At 35.4% G+C, this 23,684-nt stretch overlaps 3 protein-coding genes across 3 annotated transcripts; 1 reads left to right on the top strand and 2 right to left on the bottom strand.

Annotated features, from left to right (window-relative positions):
- Positions 1-4,165: 4,165 nt before the first annotated feature.
- LOC142611090 (uncharacterized) lies at positions 4,166-11,878 on the bottom strand. Its single transcript, XM_075783122.1, has 3 exons — positions 11,514-11,878; positions 10,743-10,925; positions 4,166-4,610 (listed from the first exon to the last, which is right to left on the bottom strand). Exons 2-3 carry the CDS (start codon positions 10,899-10,901, stop codon positions 4,443-4,445), a joined length of 327 nt encoding a protein of 108 aa, XP_075639237.1. The 5' UTR covers positions 10,902-10,925; positions 11,514-11,878; the 3' UTR covers positions 4,166-4,442.
- A 2,527-nt stretch (positions 11,879-14,405) lies between these two features.
- Positions 14,406-20,165, top strand: LOC142610567 (uncharacterized). The gene is made up of 8 exons (XM_075782408.1): positions 14,406-14,536; positions 14,632-14,734; positions 14,822-14,926; positions 15,311-15,396; positions 15,588-15,829; positions 17,070-17,259; positions 18,514-18,697; positions 19,619-20,165. Exons 1-8 carry the CDS (start codon positions 14,484-14,486, stop codon positions 19,919-19,921), a joined length of 1,266 nt encoding a protein of 421 aa, XP_075638523.1. The 5' UTR covers positions 14,406-14,483; the 3' UTR covers positions 19,922-20,165.
- Positions 20,166-21,292: 1,127 nt separating this feature from the next.
- On the bottom strand, positions 21,293-22,018 carry LOC142610568 (small ribosomal subunit protein eS17-like). Its single transcript, XM_075782409.1, has one exon. The coding sequence runs from the start codon at positions 21,936-21,938 to the stop codon at positions 21,495-21,497; it is 444 nt and encodes a 147-aa protein (XP_075638524.1). The 5' UTR covers positions 21,939-22,018; the 3' UTR covers positions 21,293-21,494.
- Positions 22,019-23,684: the final 1,666 nt, after the last annotated feature.

Below are 23,684 nucleotides of genomic sequence, written 5' to 3'. Positions count from 1 at the left end.
TCTCTCTTAAATTTTAGAGTTCTAACTTTTCAGGAAATGTAAAAATGTACCTTTGTCTGGTCTGAATGAGCGTTTATATAGTGCACCCTAGAAACGGTTATTAAACCTGTAACCTCTCCTATATTTGAGGAAGTTTGAGGATTTAAGGATAATTTCCACAACCGTTTAGGAGTTACATTTTTTCATATAATTGTCACTGGAAGTTATGCATGTGATAAAGAGTTGTAGTACTAAACTTGGATTTTACTCACGTTCTGGAACATTAGTATGTAGGCAAGTTCATGCTTGAGAATTTTCCTAAGTGTCAAGGGCTCATCCAGGAGCCTCCCTGACGAGTGTACCTTGTTCCCACGGCAGGTCGTCCTTCTATAGATGACCTTCTCACAGACGATTATCCTTACATGAACGACCTTCTCACGAATGATTATCCTTACATGGACGACCTTCTCACGTGGGATGTATCTTCTGTTCTGGACGGCTCCTTTGGACGAGATGGAATTGGTCAAATTTATAATTCACCATAAAAAATAAAAGGTGGTTTAAACCAGGTTTATTTATTTATTTATTTATTTTCATATTATTAATCCGGGGATAGGAAGTACTTTTTCAATTTTGAATTTTCACAGCTCCATCGCCCTAGCGTACGGAGTATTTAAGAAAAGGGGTGAGTTTAATTACAGCCATCTTGTGGGCCGTCGCTTTGAATTCCAAGCGTGCTATTTCATAAATGGAATTGGCATAATCTAGCATAAAAGCCCATGGCCCATCACTACGGTTTCCATTAAATACAAGCTTTGTTTAATTGGTATACATTCTTTTCTTTAAAAAAAAAAATAGTAACATAAATCAGAGTAATTTAATCTGATAAGTGAGAAAAAAATTCTACAAAAAAAATTATCATATTCTGCTTGCTTGCTCTAAGCACGTATTCAAAATTTACAGAAAAAAAAAAAGAAGAAAAAAGAAGAAGAGAGATATAGGATTGGATAAGAATTTTTGATTTAGTTAATGACTGTCTTTTGGATATTTGTTAATAACAATTTTTAAGAAAATTTCGATATCACTTTCATGAAAAATATAAAAAATTGTTAAAAATGATCAATTGTTTTTTTTTTTTTTCATAAAAATTTTATAAATATATTGCCTAAATTAGTGTCGACACGCATTAGCATTTTCGTAATTTTTTTAAAAAAAAATTATTTTTGTTTGGTGACTTTAAGCCTCTTAATATGGAATCTGTAGTTAAAGAAGTGGTTAGTGGCTTAGGATTGAAGTGAAATGTCATTAGCCATTACTCCTTAACACAGTTCCTATTGAATTTACAAGTACAAAAGAACCAAAAGTTGGAGCAAACATTAATGATCTACCATTAGTGTGATAAAGATCGATGGGAACAGATTACTGGTGGTGATTAATCCTTCTCGAAGCCAAAGGAAATTTGGGTAACGAGGGCAGCCAACTTTTCGTGAGAATTACGTTTTAGTTTTAATTGCACATGTCTTGTTTTTCTCAAAACTCTGCTAACCACTGACATAATTGCCTTCCAAATTACTCCAATTTAAGTAAATTTGTTGGGGGTTCATAATTGAGGTGGGTGAGAGAGATTACAATTTATAGTTGACGTAACCTAGACATAAGTATGAAAAGCACACAATAAAAATAAAATAAAAAAACACCAGAAAGACTCTTATTAAAGATTTAAATAAATAAATGCTTTTTTTTAGCTTATATCTACAAAAATTAAATAATTGGTTTGAGTTATTGATGCTATTGGTTAAGGTTGATTAATACTATTTCGGGTTGAATTCTGATCATAAAATTCTATTCATCCTCTCAAATTATATTCATACTATTAAGATTTTCTCTTCAACAAAAATTGACTGTCATTTTAGGAGCTATTAATCAACTTTAACATTGGAAAATAGTCAATTTATAGAGACAATATCTCTTGCACCGGTCTTATAAAATTAGTGTCTCACTGACATGTGGACCGCGTGACCCACATGTCAGTGAGACATTGGTCTTATAAGACTGTCGCATACAAGATTCTTCTCTAATTTAAGAGTTTTTGTCTACAAACAACCAATCCACATATTGAGACATTAGTCTCATGAGATTGGTGCATACAAGATTTTTTTTTTTTTTTTTTTTTTCTAATTTAAGAGTTTCTATCAGCAAACAACTTATGATGAAAAAAATAAGGGAGACAAAAAATGAAGTACACTATAAACTATAAATTATGGAAGATCAGTTGTCTATCTCAATAATGCTAGGAATAATATCATTATATCAAAGCTATAGAACCTCTTGGGGCACCAAAGGTTAGTTGTGGTTGCAGTTTTGAATTCTGGCTATTGACCCCTTCTCAATTCAGGTCGGCAATATCTTCACTAGTCGGAGTCTGTACATTAATCTAATCCAACACCATGATCTTGACGCCTCACAAGTATATTAATTGGCTATTAAACCAGTATGTCTGTCTATAATGGCAAAAGAATTGATTATAGTCTTAGTAGTTTAGTCCAATTGATTGTTGCCTACCTCAAAAATCCAGGACTTTAAATTGATTCGACCCTGGTGATAATCAGTTTAGGCCTATCATGTGTGACTGACTTCAGTTTAAAGCTCTAGATTGGACCTTATATATTATCAAATGAAACAGAAACCAAGCTATATTCCCTCATAGCTACAGCTTGAAAATTGCCTAGAAAGAGAGTGGGGGAGAGCTTGGCTTGTGTAGAGACTTACACCTAAAAGGTTTTCATCTATTCATCTTCTTCTCCTTAATTACTTAGCCAAAACAAATATTCGGTCCCATTTTCACATGATCTTTTAAGCTTGTCATTGTTGTATAAAGTGGCTTGATTTTATTAGTGCGAAGTACTTAATTATTAATTTGAAGGACAGGGTCCTAGTTGAATAATTCAAATTAATTATCCCCCCCATCTATTTTGGGGGATAATTGAACTCAGGGTCCTAGTTGAATAATTATATCAATCAAATGGTTGCGGATCCTATTGACAGTATTCATATTTCTTGTTTAATCGGTTGAATACAAACCATACAAACAACAGTTTAAAGGCCCCAGTAGTAAGCACTAAGAATTTTTTGGGTCACTCAGGAATTTATTCATACCAACTATTGGGGAGTTGGGCCCCCCCCAAGTAGTGAAACTGATTATAAGTAATAGTGGTGACATTAAATTGACTCAACCAATCCAATGTAGTTGCATAGATTTCATAATTTGAGTATAGAATCTCAAATGTGTGTGCATGAATGAGAGAGACAAAAGTTTCCTTTCCTCTTCTTCTACCGTACACAATAACAGTTCAAACAACATGTATCAAGCGGTGGAATAGAAGCCAAGGTCACATGGAATTACAATTGGCATTAATTTGAAGGACGGAAATAAAATGAAAGGCAGATGGAGTGAATACCATGATCCACAGGCTCCCAGAAATGGTGAAAGCTAAGATAAAGTACACCGGTTGGTAAGGTAAACGCAATAAAATTTTTGAGTCCTAGAACAACAAACAGAATGTTCTACTTGAAATCTATGAATGAAGTTAAAACTGTTTGCAACATTCTGTTCAGCTTCAAGATTAAATTCAACTGGCATCTGCTAAGGTCTCTTCCCCTTCAATGAAGACTTTGAAGAACCTGATATAATACTTGTGCAAAACCGACAGCGTCAATTGAAGCATCTTTCGTTGACTTGTAACTCAAGCTAACGTTGCAAACTTTTCAACCACTTCCTTATTCTTTCAGGACAATGTTTTGACAGGAGATATTTAAGGAACATTTAAATGTGTAACAGTCCAAAGATTGTTCATAATAGCTCATGCAAATTGCTGAAAGATGAGACTGATGATTTTACCATCTAGGGCCTAAATGACAAGAAAAGCCTTTGTAAACTTTTATTTGAATGAGACCATAACTTTCATGTCCAAATTCGATAAATGCATTCAAAGAACTGATTTCCAAGGAAATGATTGAGAATCTATTGACCTTCAGTTCCCAGGGTATACGGTATAGCCGTATACAGTTGAAATCATTCATCAATCTTTCAATTATCTCTATAAATATGAAGAAATTAATCCGGTTCCCAATATTTTCCATAAAAGAAATGAATTTAACTTTTGATTCTGCTCCAAACAATAGTAGCTGCTCACCAACATCACCAATAACCATTAAAATTACTTCATGATTGGTCAATGCTACATAGACAGAATACAACCACAATAGAGGAAAGCGTAGAACATACAGGCGTTGACAATCATGACATATTAACAATAGAATATGTGGATTTAATGTTGTGTTTTGTAAGGCAACTATTACAATTTGGATAGAACCTTAGAATGAAGTAACATAGCTTGGAAAGATAACAAGGTTTTCCTACTTACAATTATCAAACATATTGATTCAACATGTTCGACCCATAACTAATCCTCCAAGATTGGATGACGCTCAAGCTCAGTTAGAAGTTCAGTCAAATGGGTTGCTGTGCTATTGACAACCTCACTTCCACCCCTGCAATGTAACAATTCTTCTCGAAGACTTTGCACAATCTCATTAAGTTTCTGAATATTCTTCTCTTGAGAGAGGATAATCTGTAGTAAATTTGATAGCCTATTATCAACAAAACTATGGTAGTACACTAAGATGAAATTTGCCATCTTCAAAATCAGGGTAGAATTTTTAACTCCAGCAATTTAATCAAATTAAAACTGAATGCATTAATATAGGAAAAAGTAGAATTCAAAGAAGGAACCTTCAGATATAATATGATGTCAAGCACCACAAACAAGTTAGTGTAAAGGTATAGAACAATACAATACCACACAATCAGATGAAATGCAGTTCATTTACACGGAGATGACTTGTTTTTAATGAATAAAAGTAAAAAAAAAAAGAAGGTCCCATCAACATTGAGATTCCCATACATAAATGAAAAAAAAAAAATTCTACATTAGAAATGGTGAATCATCCCATGCATTTACCTTAAAGTATTGTTTAAGGCAAGAAAGCAGAAGCAAAAATGCAAAAGAATGGATTCACAATAAAGAGGTGGATTAAGTCACTTGTTAGCTGGACTTGTGCACACGAGAGCAGGTTGTATGTTTCAAGAATTAGATCCAATTTGCACCTTATAAGATTGGGATTAGGCTGAAAAGGGGCCAAAGTGGTGCGCACAAATGCAAGGAGACATTCAGGTCATGCATGTTTGCTAAAAGTTAGAATCATTACATAAATGTGGCAGGCCTTCTTGAATGAAATTGTTACGGTAAGGGTTAGGTAGCCCCTTATTAGCTCCATCACATCTATTTAGTCTCACGTTTAGGCATGTGCTTATTTTACATTTAGTGTATATTCCTTATACAGATCATTGTATTGTATATACCCAATCAGAGATCAATGCAAACAAAAGAAATTCTGAATTTTTACATGGTATCAAAGAGTGTCACGACCTAAATCACTTTCAAGTTCTCTTTCCAATTTTTTCCCCTTTTGTGTCTTTACCTTTGGAGTTGAGGCTGTGTCTCCTCCATCACCTCTGTTCCTTCGCCAATTACCACATGCCCTCATAGCACCGCTGTTGCACCCACTTGTGAAACTTCTCCCTTGATATAACTCTTGATTTGAATGTCGAGGAGTTGAAACATCCTGAGTGTTGTGGGCTTGCAATTCGCAAGATTGAGCCACTGGTCAACAAGTGCACACACACACACACAAGGAATACAAAAATTGGCGTGGTTCATCAATATGATTAGGTCCACATATTACAATAGGAAGAAAGTTTCACTATAAAAATAGGAAGATTACAACAGTGGCACAAAGATTTCCTCAAATAAACCCAAATCCAAAAAAATCCTATTCTCTCTCTCTCTCTCTCTCTCTCTCTCTCAATTATCACTAGCACATGGCAAGACAAGAGAATTCACGTGAACCTATTCTTTAACCACAACACAAAAGAGGATTCTTGCAAACACACAGAAAATACTTATATTTAACTAAGTTGGCTAGGGTATAAAGGGATCACCGCTGCACACATCGAATAGAAGCACCATACAAACTCAGCTAGCCATTCCTAATTCAACTTATGAATTTGGTCAAACCATGACCACCATTTCAAGACACATGTACCAACATGGTCCATCTCTGACTTCATCCTTTATGCCAAATCCTTGGCTAAATATTTGGCCTTGATTGGACGGCCAACTTCCAAAGATGATTTAGTGACCTATGTCCTTAGTGGCTTGGGCCCGGGTTATGAGATGATAATGACTGCCACCCTCCATTTCCTGTTGTTACCATCCTTTCAGGATCTTTGGGCTTGCCTATCATCCCTTGAGGCACATGCATCTGCTTTTACTCCGCCTCCACAGATTGCCCTCCTCACCCAACAATCCTGTGGTCAGCCAGAGTCCTAAGATGCCCATCCTTGTTCTTGTCAAGGAAATGGTGGTCCTGGCCATCAAGGGGAAGTATCAAGAATTGAATCTGAAACTGAGATTGCAACAACAAAACTGGTGATTATGACTCTCATCAGGGTTCTATTGGCACCATTTGTCAAATGTGCCATGGTACTAGGCATGTTGCTCTTCACTGTCCTCAGTGAAGTACTTGTCTGCCTGCTGACTCCTTGCATACCACATTTGTTGATCTTCAGCTAGCTCAACAGTCTCCTCTACTAACCATTCATTTGCAAGCCTATCAGCATCATGTCTATTTGTCATTGGTTCAGCAGCCTCCTCTGCCTTAATAGCCAGTGACTGCCCATGACCCAAACTAGGATCTGGACTAGTTTCTTATATAGTTTCTAAATGAAGTCCCCATACTTGTACGGGCTTCATATAATATCAAAGAAGAAAAGGGAGTGTTGTAGATGAAGAAGTTCTTTCAAAACTATAGATAAAAATAAAAAATAGATATCTGCTAATGCTTCTTCCCTAAAATTGAAATTTTGCATCCTAGTCATACTCAATTAGCATCAAGTAACTATATCAAATGTTAAATTAGAATAGAATAGAGGGTTCTCTGAAACTTTGCTGACCAACAAGCAACAGTGAGATGCTGGTTTCCATGCAATAACAATTAAGTACTCGCTTGCCCTCTTATGATTTTCCAAATATTTGCCAATCTCATCCTCCTCCCATCATATTTCAAATATACTGTTCCACATCCTAGACTGGATCCTCCAATATTAGATTTAGTTAAACACCTAAAGAACTCTGTCCTAAGATCCTTTGTTAAATTGGCAAATCCAATTGACTGCAATACTATAACAGTGCTGGATCCAAGTGGCAACAGTATTAAAGGCAACTGAGATCATTTACAGCAGGCTTGATAATGAATGACAAAGAAGACTTGAAATTAACATTCCAAAGTGGGTTTTCAGAGAAATTCAGGGACTGCATTGGCATTTTGCGCATCATTTGCAGGGTTTGAGACTTTCAAGGACACTATTCAACTTACCATTGCACTTTATAGGATGAGGTCATGAGACAATAGGGAATAGTTCTAACTGAGAAAGAAAGCCAGGAAATGGGATAGATGAAGGGTTAATAGCTATTAGTCCCAAAACATTAACTGTCAGGAAGTAGGCCAACAACGACTATCAAGATCAAAACAATAACTCTAACACTCCTCTTCACAGGCAGACCTTTACACAATAACACTAAATGAAATGTGAGTCTTGCACAGACAGAATCCATATGAAAGCAAGGCCTGTGAGAAAAGGGGTGTTGGCAATGAATTTGTATAAGAGCTGTTTTTGTGACTTGATTGTTTGAGAGTTCTTTTGCCAGAAACATGACACATTTACAATCAAATGAAAACCTATGGTTTGTTTACCAAGAAAATTGTGCAGGCCAACAATAAAATCATTAAGCATTATAAACTTTCCTTAAAGTATTTAATGTGACAAATTATAGCAGGTCCTATCTGATCATTTTACCGACAACCAAGGCTGCACCTTGCCCAGACCAAGCCATGCCTAAGTTTGACTAATTGCTTAGGTGACATGTAGTCAACTAGACTAAGTTTAATCTTGTCCTAATAGTTTTGATAATATGCAGACATCTTGACTAAGTTTAAATTTCCTTGGCTGCAATGGAACTGTAGACAGAATCAATCTGAACCAAACTCTTCCTATTTATCTGCCATTTTATTTGGGAAAGCAGGATAAAATATTGCAGATTCATATCTGAAAGACACAGAACAGAGCATTGAAATTGGCAAAGACCGGCTATACAGGTCTTTCAAGGGGTTTAGGCCTGTCCAGATTTCAGCCTTAAGGACAAATACCTTAACCCATGCTTGGATCAGCCTGGACTTTATAACCTGGTCCTCAGCTAAAGCTCCGCCAATGATGTTAAATAAGTTCTGGGAAGAGTGTGGGTTGGCCCATGCTTAAAAACTTAAAAGAGGAAATAAAGGTCAACAATTAAACGCATGAATTTTCCTTGAATATGGGTTGTGTTAATCACCTTTAGATTTAAAATCACCCACTTAACCACTAACTCAACTAAGTTTTGGATTCGAAAAAATGATGCATGTTAACCGCTATTTAGGAAACTTGCACATTAGTGCTCTCTAAGACCTGGTTAACTTCTGGAAGAATCAAGTTTGTCCTGGCCCAAACTTTACTCAGCCCAAGCTCAGCTCAAATAACTTTGGAACATAAAAAAAATAATAAAAAATGCTTCACCTCAGACTAGCTGACGCAATAGATAGTCCTAACTTTTCATTATGTAAGATTTCAAATGGAAGAAACAAAAAAGGCATTTGTAAATATGAACAAAAGTACGGTTGTTTAGAAACCTCATTGTCATGATAGAATGCCCACAAAGAAAAGACAAAAAATGCATTCACAAGAAGTTCGAGGCAGTGTCAATTTTAAATCTGATGAGAAAAGGCTAGCTTACTGATGTTGTTACCAGAAATAAATACCATGGGTGGTGCGGACACAAGAATTTTCCTTTCCTACCTAGGGATTATTTCATATTTCCCATGTCAGGACGCCATTTATTTCAGAGTTTTATTGTTTCAGATTTTCACACTTCAGATATCATTTGACATCTTGAATTTTGACTTTGGGTTTTATTATGAATGAGGATCAGCATATTAAAAAGAGGCACTAGGAATGGTGTAAGACATTATATTTTGAATTATAATTTTCTAATGAAAACTTTCTTCAGCTAGATGGTGATTCTAAGCCCCTTTAGGTGGTGAAGCCTAGGTTTCTACTCCATCTCTTATTTCATCTCTTTTTTTCCCCCAACACATCATGGATCAATTGGCCACCCTGGGAAAAATTCAATGGTCAAGACCATAAGAGAAGACATCATGCCCTATGAACTATGAAGGCCCAAAGTCAAGCTAAAAGATAGTTTGTGTATTGAGGACAAAGTAGTTGACAGAGGCTTCAATGAGTAGACCACAAAATAACCCCTCATAAAAGCAAGGAAAAGTTATTGTTTCAAGTATTGACTAAAAGCAATTTACACATCAATGAATATGTGAAGCCCAATATCACATGGATCAATGTAGCTAGGTTTGATGTTCAAAACTTTACAATCAGAACAAGGTTTGAACCACCTTTCTTTCTTTTCTTTTTCTTTTTTTTTTTTTTGGGGGGGGGGGGGGGGGGGGGGGGTTGGGCAACTAATATTTGAATCACCAGGATTGTTATGTGAAGCATAGCGCCAATTTCCCCTTATAGCCTTTGTAAGATCAAGCTGGATTGTGAAGTCATGGGTTCAAGACCCACCAAGGTGTGCGTTTGATTAGTATTAAATAAAATAAGAAAGCATGGCCCCAAAGGCCTTTACTAATACAAAGAAATATTCTTGGCAATCAAGGGCAACTGGTGTAGCTTGAGTGAAAAAGACAATTGTTGCAAAAATACGTGAGGAAATATAGCTAGTATAATTTTTCAGAATAATTCTTCAATGTATGTTTTTCTTTTCCCAGGTGTTAAATAAGAACCAGCTAGATAGAGCAACTATCAAGTGGTACCATTGCCATCAACTCAAATAGACGAGATGGTTCTCTCTTTTGCATCTCCAAACTGATATTATCATAAAATATAGAAAACAAAATTATGCGTGATGTTGTATGATTGAAGTTTCTAATAGACTTCTCTTGCCAAACCAATTTGTGAATGCTTATAGAAGTTTACAAGTTCAGAATCTGCAACGACAAGTTCAACTTCAACAAGGTTCTAAGCTCCTCTTGAATTATCTTTTAGTCAGTTTTCACAAAAGGAGAAGAGGAAGGGGGGGGGGGGGGGGGGGGAAAATTTTCATTGAATTATTCCAAAAGTAAACCCCCTGTCTGGTTGCTGAATAACTATAAAAGAATTATAATAACACCAAGAAACCAAATTCTGTAACTTATGTTGTATGTTGTTCTATTTACCAATTTAAAACATCTCGTCCAAATAAATTTAATGGAGGGTTTTTTTTTTTCTAGGCCCCACTTTTAGTGAAAATTCAGGGTTAAACAAATTTCCTATTCTTATCAGTAATCATAAACACTATCTAAAATGCATTCCAAAGAGTAAACAACACCAAATGAAGTCCAACTTACACCCCCCTCACTCCAAAAAGATGACAATCAAATGCATAAATATAGATTTTCAACACAAATCCACTTAACCAACATCTCAAAATCCACAAACAAACCAAATACTTGAGCATTATACTAAAAGTAATATAACCCATCCATTTCAAACTCACCTTTTCTTTCACAGCTTCCTCTCTTTCAGATATATAGTTCTGTTTCTGGGATGTGATCGAACTTGCTTCAAGCTCATTCCCATATTGTTGCTTCCACTCAAACTGTGATGTGAATACAATTAACAGGAGCAGACAAACCAGTACCCACGGCCTCGACATTGTCACTACCAGCTCTCACATAACCTATCATAATCAACTTACATCAATTAAACACTTGTCTATATATTCCGTTCCGCGTGTTTTAATGGAATTTGAACCCAAAATTTCTAGAACAGATGACTGAACAAACGCCAACCATTTTTTGAGACTTCACATAAATAAATGTACCACTAAAATCCACCAACAAACACTGCCATTTTGCTCCCTTTAGTTCCTCATAAGCAACCAAAAACAAAACAGCAATCAACTGGATCAAAGTTTTGCACCATTTTTTGGCTGAGTTTAGTAGAGTTTTCAGTAAGAACTTACTCAATTTTATAAAATGTAATACTTAAGATCTCTCTGTTTGGTTGCTGAGAATCTAGATGAATATAGAACCCCCCCCCCCCCCCCAAAAAAATTGCACCTATCGATTAGTGTGTTTTGCTTTCCTAGGACCTATAATATGCAAATTTTAAGGTTGTTTTTCTACAATTTCCTCACCAACAACAACAACAACAAAACAAAACCTAGTCATATCGATGCGTAAACACAAAATTCGATAAGATTAATCAAGTGGATCAAAGAGCAGTGCAAGGAATTGAAGAAAATGTGGGAAATCATAGGACTTACAGATCGAGGCTCAGCAAAATCGGCATGTATCGGATTCTTTGGAGCTCATTCAAGTCGTGAAAAAGAGAAAAAACTGTGTACGCTAATTATTCCTGCGGCTTTGAAAAATGTCTTTAAGAATTGTACGTAATTTCCGAGGTTCAGAGGATAAGAATTTGCATTGAACTTTAAGCAACTCTGGTGTGTGTTTCTGAGATCTGTATTTTACTTTTTTCGTTTTTACTCTTAACCTTTTTTTTCGTGATAGTTTTGGATACCAGTTAAACGCCCCCTAAAAGTAGAGAATTGTCAAACGTGTCTTACCTTAATTAAATGCATAATGTTAATTAATAAGAAAATTTATGTGCATCTCATTCTTAAAAAAAAAAAAACATACATGCACATAAATTTTCTTCTTAATTAACATAGCTTAATAAATACACTGTAAGTCCCAAAGGGTTGGCTTAATAGTATCTGAAGTCTCATGATATCTATTAGAGTTTATGTTCGAAGTCTCTTACTGCATTCTGTAATAATTTAATGTTTGTAAGAGGTTTTTGTGCTTTCATTATCATGTCCAACAAAACGAGTATTTTATAGGCTTCCACAATCATTCCACTAGAACTCTAAACAAAACGAATTCATCAATTGCTCGGAGCACATCTTGATTCGACTTCAAAAGTTCCAATCATTAAAGTTCTAGAATTTGCATTCTTGAAGTTCATCATCGAACCTCAAGATGATGAAATCTTGAAGACATTTCAAGAGTTTTGTGAGGGGTAAAAGTACTTGAATAAACGTTTGGGTTTTGGCTTGATTGGTTGGTATAAGTCTATTTGGTCAGGATTTCTAGGCCCACCGATCAGACCGCACTGTATTGGTCCAAGGAGGAGTATATCCTCGGACAAGCCCAGTAAGGACCTTGGGACTTGCTAAACGGCTTAGAGGCAGAATTCTGAAAAAACTGGTGGGTAAAAGTGTGGTCCAAGCACCCTTTAGAAGCAGGAACGTGTGAGAAATATCTGAAGAAAAAGCTGCTACCACCATATTAAAGGCCCTGCATCTACCTCCCTGGCCGCATTAATGAAGAAATGACCTCTAAACAGTAGAATTCAGTCTTCCTGCTATTATTTGAAGACTTCAAGAAGGTGGTGAATGGGACAATTATTTAAGAGTAAGATTTATGTGACACGTGAACGAAACAGGGAAGAAGAAGAAGCATATAAGAAGACGAGAGAGGAAAGAAAGAGGAACCTTTTTCTTAGCTAAAAAATAACTAAGAATTGTAATCTTTGGCTTAGAAAAAGAAATACTATACAAATTGTCCTCGGCTTACGTCCGAGGAGGTTTCTTCATCATATTCATTTGTCACTTGCATAGATTGCGGCATTCTAGCTTGTTGATCAACTTCCAACATCCCAAACTTAGGTTTCAAACTCATACTTTACAAATTTCATTATATAAGGCTCTTTGGGCCTAAGTCTATCACTTGTTTTTGGGTCTGGGTATAAATTGTGCACTTACAAGTTTTATCTAGAAAACCCGAGGTGTTGGGTTACACACAATCAATCAACAACAAAAACATCAATAAGCAAAATTCTCTCTCATCCAAGTGAGTGGAAGATTTGTGTATTGATTTGGGAGAGGATGGGCTGCAATTCATTTCACATTTTCTAGGGTAATTTGTCATTAAATCATTTGCAAGATGACATGCGTGCACGTAAATAACTAAATTTGATTTGATTTTGTTTTAGTTTTAGTTTAGTCTCAAAGTTACGCAACGTGCTGAATTTTGATGATATGAGTTAATTTGTTGATATGTGAATTTTGATGATATGAGTTAATTCATTGATAGTCTTTTATTGAAATATTAATGTTTAAATGCATACGATGGATGCATATATGATTATGATATGAATTTGATCATATGATGAGTGTTATCAATGATGCATGATGTGATGATGCATGAGTATGTATTTTGTGCATTACATGGCATGACCTTTACTTTAAGATTGACAATTGGGTTAGAGGGATTGTGTGTTTAGCACCTTCTCATTCCATCACTTACCATTCAAAAATTTATGTATTTATCATTTATTTCATAACTTAGCATTTGAAAACTTATGTATTTATTATTTAAAAATAAAAGGGTAGAATGTGTTGTTTTTATTTATTTATTTTATATTTTATATTTTGATAGTTAAAAAATTTAAGATTTGAAATATGGATGTTTCTGTTAGAAACACCATGAGAAGCCATTTGATTTACAAAACTCTCATCAAAATACATTGTTTATATCATTAAGCTTTAGTCCATGAACAATTTGTGTGTCAAAAGTCTAAAGCTAAGAAGCACGGACATTTCGTTTAAGGTGTTGTACTTGTGCCGTACCATCTGTTTTGTTATAATTTTTTAGAAATGACTTGTGTCACTGTGTTGTACTTGTACCAGTATTTGTGTCTGTGCATCTTAGGTCTAAAGTCTAAATTAATCACTTTTAGCACTTAACAAACATAAGGGACCGTATTTGGCCATTTTGTCAATACTTATTCAATATCTTTAATCGAATTATAATGTGACTAAACTAAAAATTAACAAGTCAGAGATAATGAGCGTTTACTTTAACGTTTTTAGGAATTTAAAAACTAAAATCGCACCGGACTAATTTTGGAAAAGAAGAAGTAATAAATCACCCCAAAATACAATATTCATGTAATATGGAAAAATTTTCTCAAAAAAAAAAAAAAAATGTAATATGGAAAAAGTGTAAAAAATCTAATGTTGGGGCCAAATATCAAATACCCAAAAAATAGAGAAAAAAAGAAAAGAAAGCTCTTTACTTATTATCTTTATATATATATATATATATATATATATTTTTGATAGTATTCTTAACTTATATTCTTTACTTATCTTTAGAAACTATAAAACCAAAAAGCAAAAACCAATTTAACACAGAGCACAAGAGAGAAGCGGTTCAACACAAGCAATATGGGCAACGCTCAGTCACCTCCGGCGAATCCTCGCTACGCCTCGGCCTCCAGGTCTCTCTCTCTCTCTCTCTCTGTGTAAATGCTTATTAATAATATGATTAAAATTAATTTACTAATTAATTTATACAATTATTTTTTAATTGTAGAGCTTTCAGTAAAAAAGAACTGGAAGATCTTAAATCCTTGTTCGCATCCTTGGCTGCACAATCTCAAACCAATAACCAATACATCGTTCCCTCAGTTTTCAAGGTTTCTTTAATTTCTTCGCTCTAAAAATTCCTTAAAATCTTCGACACTCAAAAAACTTTTCCACTTCTTTCTTAATCTTTGTCTCAGACATATTTTGGACTTCATAGTCCTCTCGGTGACCGCATGTTCGATTTAGTCTCCCAGAAACGCAAAGACCAACGTCTCTCCTTTCAAGACCTCGTTATTGCTAAAGTAAGTGAAACATACTATGTTGTTGTTGTTGTTGTTGTTTTTTTTTTTTTTTTTTTTTTAAATTTTAAATTTTATTATTTTTTTTAAGTATTGATGTTTATTGCTGGAGCTCGACTCATGTTCGAAACAAAATTAAATAAAACCAATCCTGGAATTTTAAATACTCATGATAATCTCGAAGCTCGAGCTCAACTCGTGTTTGAAATAAAATTAAATAAACCAATAATGAAATTATAATACTAGACTCGGCTCGGCTAGTTTACGGTCCTCCATTTCATAATGGCTTATTGAACCAATTCTGAACTTTTAATACTTGGGTCGGCTTAGGTTGGTTCAAGTAGTTTACAGACCTGCATTTTGTAATGGCTTTATTGTGTATTGTAGGGAACTTATGAGAAAGGAACAAAAGATGACATTGAAGAGTTCATTTACCAATTAGTAGACTTGTCTGGCAATGGCATTTTGGACAGGTAGTAATTTAGCTCTTTTTATTTTGTTGGGTGCTGAATTTTGTTTCTAAGTTAAGAGTTGAATTTAATACTATGATTACTTTGATAAATTTTAGTCATATTTCAATATAAAAACTTCTAAGATAGTTGGCTTTGTGTATGTATATATATGGTTGTGATGGTGAGAATCATGTTGGGAGCTTTAATGTCAGGTCTGATCTGGAATCTGTTTTGACTGCGATGTTTGAGACTATATTTTCTGAGAAAGATGCTGAACTTGGACCAAGTTCACACAAGGACGTTGTGGACATATTTCTTAATGCTGCAACTTTTTCAAAGCATGTTGAAGGAAGTGCTGAAAAAAGTATGTCTTTCGAAGATTTCAGAAATTGGTGTGCTCTTCTCCCATCTGTTAAGAAGTATCTCGCAAGCTTGTTGATGCCACCTGATGCAGGTTTTCTTCCTGCTTTAGATTTGTATATTCTTTGGACTGCTGTCATTTTTATTGTTTTCCATTTTGCTAGTATTTAGGTCTATTCAGTAACCCAAAAAGCAAGAAAAGAATTTCTCATTGCACCTTGTGAAAAAAAATTAAAAAGAGACTTCTTTGGTGGAATTAACGATTCCCTTTCTTTTATTATATAAAGAAATGGACCATGTTTAATTTTAAATAAGCAAATTATGTCATGTCAAGGTTGCCAACAACATGAAGTAAAATATAAGCAGATAAACTGTAGTTAATACACATGCATTCTGTAAATTTAGTGGAGTTAATTTTTTTTTATTTTTAAAATTTGATTTTTATTAAAAATTATGAGTTGTTTGGTTTACTGCTCTTTTATTGCTTTGTTGCCTTGTTTTTTTTTTTTTTTTTGGGCACCGGATTTCCTATTGGGTATTGAATCAATAATCTCACTCTTCAGCTTGCTTTTACAAGGGGACAAGGAGGTGTCATTTGAGCCAGAGCTCATTGGCACTTCTTTGCTTGTTGACACATAAGAACCTTAGTCATAGGTTACATATATGATGACAAATACTGTTCTAATAGCCAGTTCCTGAATTTTTTTTTTAAATTTAATAATTAAATTCTTAAAATAATTTGTATTAGGCACTGATTTAGAAAAGAAATTTGTGATATTTTTATTAATTTGAGAAAAACATGAACCGCCATATGCAATATCATTTTATGAGGGATGAAGATATCTTGTAACTTGCGTAATGTTTCTTTTCGCTAACGTGGATGTCTAGAGTTCTTTGAACACCTGATTATTCCTCTAGGTGTGTGTAGTCCCCATGTCCCACACACACCGGGTGACTACATGGAGGAATTTCTTGGGGGTAACCCCAAGATACTGGCTAGAGTTTTGAACCCAAGACCTTCTGGATATCATGAGGCCTTGGGGACCACTAAACCAAACCCTTGGGGTTGTTCCTTTTCTTTGAGATGATTATGGATTCTGTGTTTAGTTATTACAAGATCAATATTTGAAGAAAGCCTCCCTGTGTGTTTTCTTCTGTTGTTCCTTAAATACTTCATATGGAAAATTACCAGACCTGATTATTTTCAGTTCTGTATATTATGGAACCTGAAGCTGTTTAGGAGGGGAATCTGTACTTAAGCTCTTATGATTATCCTATTTTGTGGGACATGTCAGGAAACAGTCCTCTTTTTAATGTTCCACCATTTTGTGCAGGAAGACCAGGATCACATGTTCCTTGTCTACTGCACGGGGAGAGTGTTGATTCTAATATGATATTATTGAGGAAGGAATATGCTTGGCATATTGGAGGAGCCCTTTCGCAGCAAGAGCTGGAGGAATGGAAACTTTTATACCATAGTGCTTACAATGGCCTAAGTTTCAACACATTCTTGGGAAATATATCGTGAGTGGATCTCATTAACTTATATCTCATTAAATTTGTTGATATAAATTTTTACTCCTATAACTTGTGAGTTGAGTTTGATTTCCTTCTTTGTGGTCGTCTTTGTTTTGAGTCCAAAATGAGGTGTTTGAGGCTCATATACTTTTCAGAAAATAAACCATGCAATATATAGTTTTTACAAGAAGAATTTCTTCTCATGAAGGAAGAAAATGTAACTTGGAATGTGACATGACTGCACCAAGCTGTTTGTTTGATTTTTGTTTTCTTAGCCCTGTGAGGATCAGAAACCTATCACTTCTGCTGCTGCTTATATATATATAAGCATCGTTCATCATGTTTTTTCTTGTTAGCACTTGATAATGCTAAATTTGGTTAAATCAAGATTGCACTTCTTGAAGAAAATGATTCTCTGAACGTTGTGTTTCATACTTCTTATGTATTAAGCAAACAAAACAACACCTAAAAACAAAGAAGAACAATGAGGCTACAGGATTCATGGGTCTGTTCCCACACATAATGTTGATGTTGAAATACGAGTTGTCATGGGATCATGTTGTAATGGTTACATAAATGCCAGGAAAGCATTATAGACATTACTATCAACAATACAAACACAAATAAGGAGACTACTGTGTTTGGCACTAACTGACACTTCAGTTCACTCCTCAGTTATGTTGATTCTTAATATCAAGCATACTTAAATGGAACATGCATTATCCGTAAAATGTTTTCAAAGTTAGTGTGAGATTCCGACTGTGCAAGAGTCCTATTATGTTTAGAAGAGTTTAAAAATAAGAATGCATGCTTATATATTTCTAGATACTCCAAATTATTCTAAATTATTTGTTAGTGCTGCTATCCTGACCTTTTCTGGCATTTGCTTATTAATTAATTAAAATTAAAATGATCATGCATGCTTAGACAAAGTGGATTTTGCTGTAAAAATTGGTAGTAACAGCTTCCATTGAGGCCCTAATCTGTAGTAGAGATGATTTTCTTAGCTAGTATAAGAAGATCTGATGGTGACAAGAAACCTGTAGACAATGGCATAAATGCCTATCCATAAAGTAAAGACTTCTTTATTTATAAAAACATTGATGTTGTACTATATTGCATTAATGCTTTGGCCTTGTTTCCTGCTTTCCCTAAAGAAATACAAATGCTTAATGCTTTTTATTTTTATTTCAGTTTCTCAGTTGCTGCAACTAATTTTTAAATAGGAGTGGAATGGGTAATTGTTCAATTGAACTGCAGAAAAGATGGTGGGCCGACTGTGTTGATTATTAAGGATAAAGAAGGTTGCGTATATGGAGGATATGCTTCTCAGCCTTTTGAGAGGCATGGGGATTTCTATGGAGACATGAAGTCTTTTCTTTTTCAGCTCTATCCAAAGGCTTCTATATTCAGGCCTACTGGAGCAAACAAAAATCTACAATGGGTAAGTTTCTATTGTTTTCATATGGTTCTGAGTTCGAGGTTTTAGCATTGTGGCATGATCTCAGATGAGTCTCGTCTTTATTATTTGATCCTGCTGATAGAAAATAACTCTATATTCACATGCTGTGATTGAAGTCTGCCTAAATGTCACAACTTTCTCTGTAGTTTAATAAGTTTATGGATTATTAAGTTCATTATTATTAATTGGCTGAGTAACTAAATAGATTTTGAATTTGTACATATTGTTTCAAGTGGAAATGAACAGCCTAAAGGGGCCATGGAAACTGCAAAGGTAGCTCTGGTAGTAGACCTGCCCTATATATGTAAATCACCGTGTGATTTATTAGAAAATGCTTTGGAGGTTTTCCTTAACCTTGTGTGGACGATAAGAACAATTGTCACTTATAAACAAACAGTAATAACAATTGTCATCTGCTAGGAAGGGGACAACTAATGAAGTCTGAAGCAGTGAGTCTAACTCAAGGCATGGTTTTGACTCAAATGGTCCTTTGTATCATTTGACTATTCTCATCCTGATTTTATTTGGGCAACTAAAAAGAAAGATATTTTTAAGGTAGGCTTAAGTTTGATCACCTAGGAAGTTTAGTAAATTGGGTTTTATAAGGTTTAAAATATCTGACACGTTCTATGATCTAAAATGCATGTGGAAGTTGTGAGCTTGAAGGAAGGTTGAAGTGATGAGATGGAACCAACCCAATTTTTATATTAAGATTTTCTGATACTTGTTTCATTTCGTTTTTTCATGCTAATGTTTATTAATCTAATGTTTTGGTGTTTTCTCCTTTTTGGATGATAATTGGTTGCATTACACGCAAAACAAAAAGCAAATGCATCTCAGTGATTTAGTTGTTTCTCCAATTATAAAATGTTCTTAAGATATGTAGTGTCCATGTATCTGCAGTGTGCCGTGAATTTCAGTTCAGATGACATCCCAAATGGCATTGGTTTTGGAGGACGAGTGAATCACTTTGGTCTGTTTCTCTCTGCAAGCTTTGATCAGGGTCACACATTCAACTGTACCACATTCGGCAGTCCCTGCCTTTCCAAGACCAGTCGAATATGCCCCGAAGTGATAGAATGCTGGAGGGTTGTTCCAAAAGGGAAGCAAGGAACGCATGATGCTGTCAAAGGTTCTGTATTAGAAAGATTTAAGGAGGATCGCCATATGCTCAACATGGTTGGGCTTGCAAATTCAAGTGAGTAAATCTTGGCCATGCAATGATGCAACCTTTTGTCGTCTTCTACAAGCACAAAAATCATTTGTATTTGCACTCAATGACTTTGGCTTAAAGTTGAAAAATAAGGTGTTTATTCTTCTGCCATTTCTCTAGGAAGTTAGGAACATATTTGCTTGATCTGTAAATACTCCTATCTGGTCTAAATTTGAAATTTATATTCAGAAATCAGAACATGAGGAAGAGTTTATGCCTCTTGGTGTAGGGGCATTTTCATGGCTTTTTATCTTTTGTAAGTAGAAACTGACTGCTATTGGGAAAAAATGGAGTGCCTCCTTACAACCTTGCATTCATTGTTGGTTTTCATACTTTAGCTGACAAACCATTTTCACCATTTGCGAAGTTATTTTGGGCATGATATCATGAACAAACTTTGAATTCATTTTCCATTTACAGTGCATTTATACAAGCACATCTAGCATAAGCAAGTTTTAAGCATAATCCACAATCAAAGGGAAACATCACAATCACAATCCAAATTATGTTCAAAAGACTTGAGATCAGATTCTAATTAAACTGCCAAATCTCAAACAAAACACATTGTATATGAAATCTTATTCAAAATGAACCCTGCTCACTTATAGTCCTTACGGCTAACTACCTCTATCACATATGCAATTCCATGCAATTAGTGCAAATGAGCCCTCCGTTAAGAAATAAGAACCACCATCTTTCATAAGCTAAAAGAACTCAACATTATAAAATCATTGGTCACGGATCTGATCAAGTTCAAATTACAAGTAAAGATAGAAACAAAAAATAAGGACAGAAGCAAATTGTGAAGAGTGACGAGCCTACAGCAGTTCTCAACGGGGTCTCCCCCAAAAATACTTATAAACAACTACCAATGGCTCCAAACTCCTATCAATAAGAGAAAAATTGATATGATATGACAGAGACTATGATAGCCCTCCCCTCAATCAAAAGTACCAACAATTTTACTCAATTCAATAGAAAACAACATTTTGTACCCAGATTCGTATAATGCTTTGAGCCTACCAATTTTGACAAATACAGTCGATCCCTAGGAAGCACCACGGACACAACACAAGCAAAATTATGACATGATATGGCTTCTAGGACACTGTTAAGGTACGGCACTCCAAATGAAGTGTCTCTACATCCTAGTCGAACCCACAATAACCAAATTAGGTCGAACCCACAACAAAATTATTAAAGTGCATCACAGCCACAGATTCATTAATACATGCAATTAAGGTCCGTTTCAAACACCATTTCTGATTTTCCATCTCAAACCAAAGCCAAAATATGCCCTAAAAAACCAAATTCCAAAACCAAAACTAATACTAATTAGTGAAAACAACCAAAACACCATCACGATCCCAAACATTCGAATTTCATAAAACAATCTCCATTCTTTTAACCAAAAGAAAAAAAAAACTAAATCGTACCCATAATAAACGACAACGTCAAAATGATAATGAAAGAAAAAACATTTGCTAAAAAAACGACAAATAACTAACAGTTATCCTTCATTCAAAACTGTTCCAACGAACAAACACCGACTTTCTCCTCCTCCTCCTAATCACGGAACCTCCTACCGGGTCCGCCAGCAGCACCGGGTCGGCCGAAATTGGTCTGGATATTGGAAACGGGAACCGGGTCGACCTTGACGAGGCCAGGCATGTCACCCATGCCAAGAGTGGCCAACATGTCGAGAGTCTCCTTGTCGACCTCGACGAGGTCGGTGTTGATGGCGGAGACCTCGGGGACGAAGTCCATGCGGCGCTCGCGCTCTTCCTCCTGGAGCTTGAGCGAGATCCCGCGGACCGGACCCTTCTGGATCCGCTTGATGAGGTGGGTCGAGAACCCGGCGATCTTGTTGCGGAGGCGCTTGGTGGGAATGATGGCCACCTCTTGTAGGAGCTTCTTGTTGGTGTGGAAGTCCATGGTCATGCGCGAGTAGTATCGCTCGATCACTTGGCGTGAGGACTTCTTCACGGTCTTTGTGCGAACGCGACCCATGCTGGTTTTGGCTGTGCTGTGTGTAGGGGCGGTGTGAGAATGAGAATGTGAAGATGATACCAGAGGAAGGAAAGGAAGTAGGGTTTTGTGGTGTTTTTATATTAGGGATTTATGAAATGGGCTTTTGAGGCCTAGTTGATAATGGGTTTGTACAAAAAAAATAGTTGGGCTTTAGGTTTGGGAATTTTGGGATTGATCTTTAAAAGGGAAAAGAGGTAGGGTTTTGTGGTGTTTTATATGAGGGATTTGTGAAATAGGCTTCTTTTTTTTTGAGTGGAAAGGTGTGGATCTTCTTGGCCCACGAAAGGGAATAAAAGGTGTATCTTCAAGCCTAGTGGAGAATTGGGCCTCAATGGTGTTTGTACAAAGATGAGCCTTGGTTGAACTAACAAAAGAAGTTGGGCTTAGGTTTGGGCAGATCTTTCAAAGGGGAGAGGAGGCCCGGTATGGTTGCTTGAATAAATTGGTTCTAGGTTGACAGCATAAAATGTATTGAGTAGCAAAGCTTTGCAGTGTCAATTATAATTCAATAAGAAGTTTTAAAGGATAAGAACTTTTATGTCATAATTTTGATGAGGTAGATTGTGAATGTTTTGCCTATCACTTTTATATGGATTGAGTATTTTTTATCCATCACTCACAGTTAACCACATTAGGATTGTAGTAAAAGTTGTCCATAAACTCTCTTCAACGAGCCCAGAGAGACTAAAAATTTCACAACTAATGAGGTGGTAAGGTATTATTAGTAGATAAAAAAAAAATGATATTAGTGGTGGATCCATATGAGAAATAGTAAAAACTTGTTAACTCAATTATTTTGAAAATTTTTGTAAAATTTATTGTGTCTGTAGCATTGTCCATTAAAATGATAATTGAAACTACTTTAGGCTATGAGAGCTGACACATAGATGCTTATTACTAGGTTATGAGAGCTGACACATGGAAAACTACTTAAGTTTTCTTAAGCCCTCACCAGAGGACTGGTTGTTGAGGCTTGGCGACTTGAAGAGAGGAATTCATGGAACATATGATTCTTCAATATAATCACAGGAAAAACAAGTTACAGCAAATCATTGTCTACAAAATCTAGCAGACAATATATGCCACTATCCAATTCCCAAATTCCACCCTCCCAAAAAAACAAAAAAAAATCTAATATATAACTTCAGGCATATATAAAACGCTGGTACGTACTCCACTATCTTTAATAAATAGAATGGCCTATTGTCAAGAGATGTTTTAGGAGAGTGGTTTGAAAATTGATTAGAGTTAGGTTTATTTCATTTTTAGTTAAATATAGACTACGTTTCCTAATTAAAAAGTCAATGAATATGAGATATGTTTTACTTAAGAATGCTAATATAACTTTGGTATTATACTATCAAAATTATGGAACTTACCTTCTTCCCATTGGTAGCCTTAGACAATGGTCTAATGGTATGTTAATTAATTACTAACGAGCTCTACATAGATAACCAAGTGCTAGCTAGCAACAATAGAATTATCATTTTTAGCGATAACAGATGCATAATTCCCTTTTTCACAAGACTGCAACCCTACACTTCAGGTGTCCGGAACTTGATAGACAACGCCCCAGAATTACAAGCAGCCAGCTATTACCCTCACTGTGAAGAATTCAAACCAACAGAACATGAATGTCAACCCATGTACATTGACATAGAAGCAAATAACTCTGACCCCCTTAATTATGACAACTATGCAGATATAGACTGACCTCCCACCAAC

Source organism: Castanea sativa, chromosome 9 (genome assembly GCF_040712315.1).
Source record: "Castanea sativa cultivar Marrone di Chiusa Pesio chromosome 9, ASM4071231v1".
NCBI classification, from domain to species: domain Eukaryota; kingdom Viridiplantae; phylum Streptophyta; class Magnoliopsida; order Fagales; family Fagaceae; genus Castanea; species Castanea sativa.
This window is presented reverse-complemented; position numbering and strand designations above follow the sequence as displayed.

Bases quoted from the DNA above. Each gene is read 5' to 3' on its own strand.
- LOC142611090 (XM_075783122.1), bottom strand. From the start codon at position 10,901: ATGTCGAGGCCGTGGGTACTGGTTTGTCTGCTCCTGTTAATTGTATTC. The intron at 4,611-10,742 runs GTGAGTTTGAAA...AATTTACTACAG, and splicing joins AGGAAGCTGTGAAAGAAAAG to ATTATCCTCTCTCAAGAGAA.
- LOC142610567 (XM_075782408.1), top strand. From the start codon at position 14,484: ATGGGCAACGCTCAGTCACCTCCGGCGAATCCTCGCTACGCCTCGGCC. The intron at 14,537-14,631 runs GTCTCTCTCTCT...TTTTAATTGTAG, and splicing joins CGCTACGCCTCGGCCTCCAG to AGCTTTCAGTAAAAAAGAAC. The intron at 14,735-14,821 runs GTTTCTTTAATT...TCTTTGTCTCAG, and splicing joins TCGTTCCCTCAGTTTTCAAG to ACATATTTTGGACTTCATAG.
- LOC142610568 (XM_075782409.1), bottom strand. From the start codon at position 21,938: ATGGGTCGCGTTCGCACAAAGACCGTGAAGAAGTCCTCACGCCAAGTG.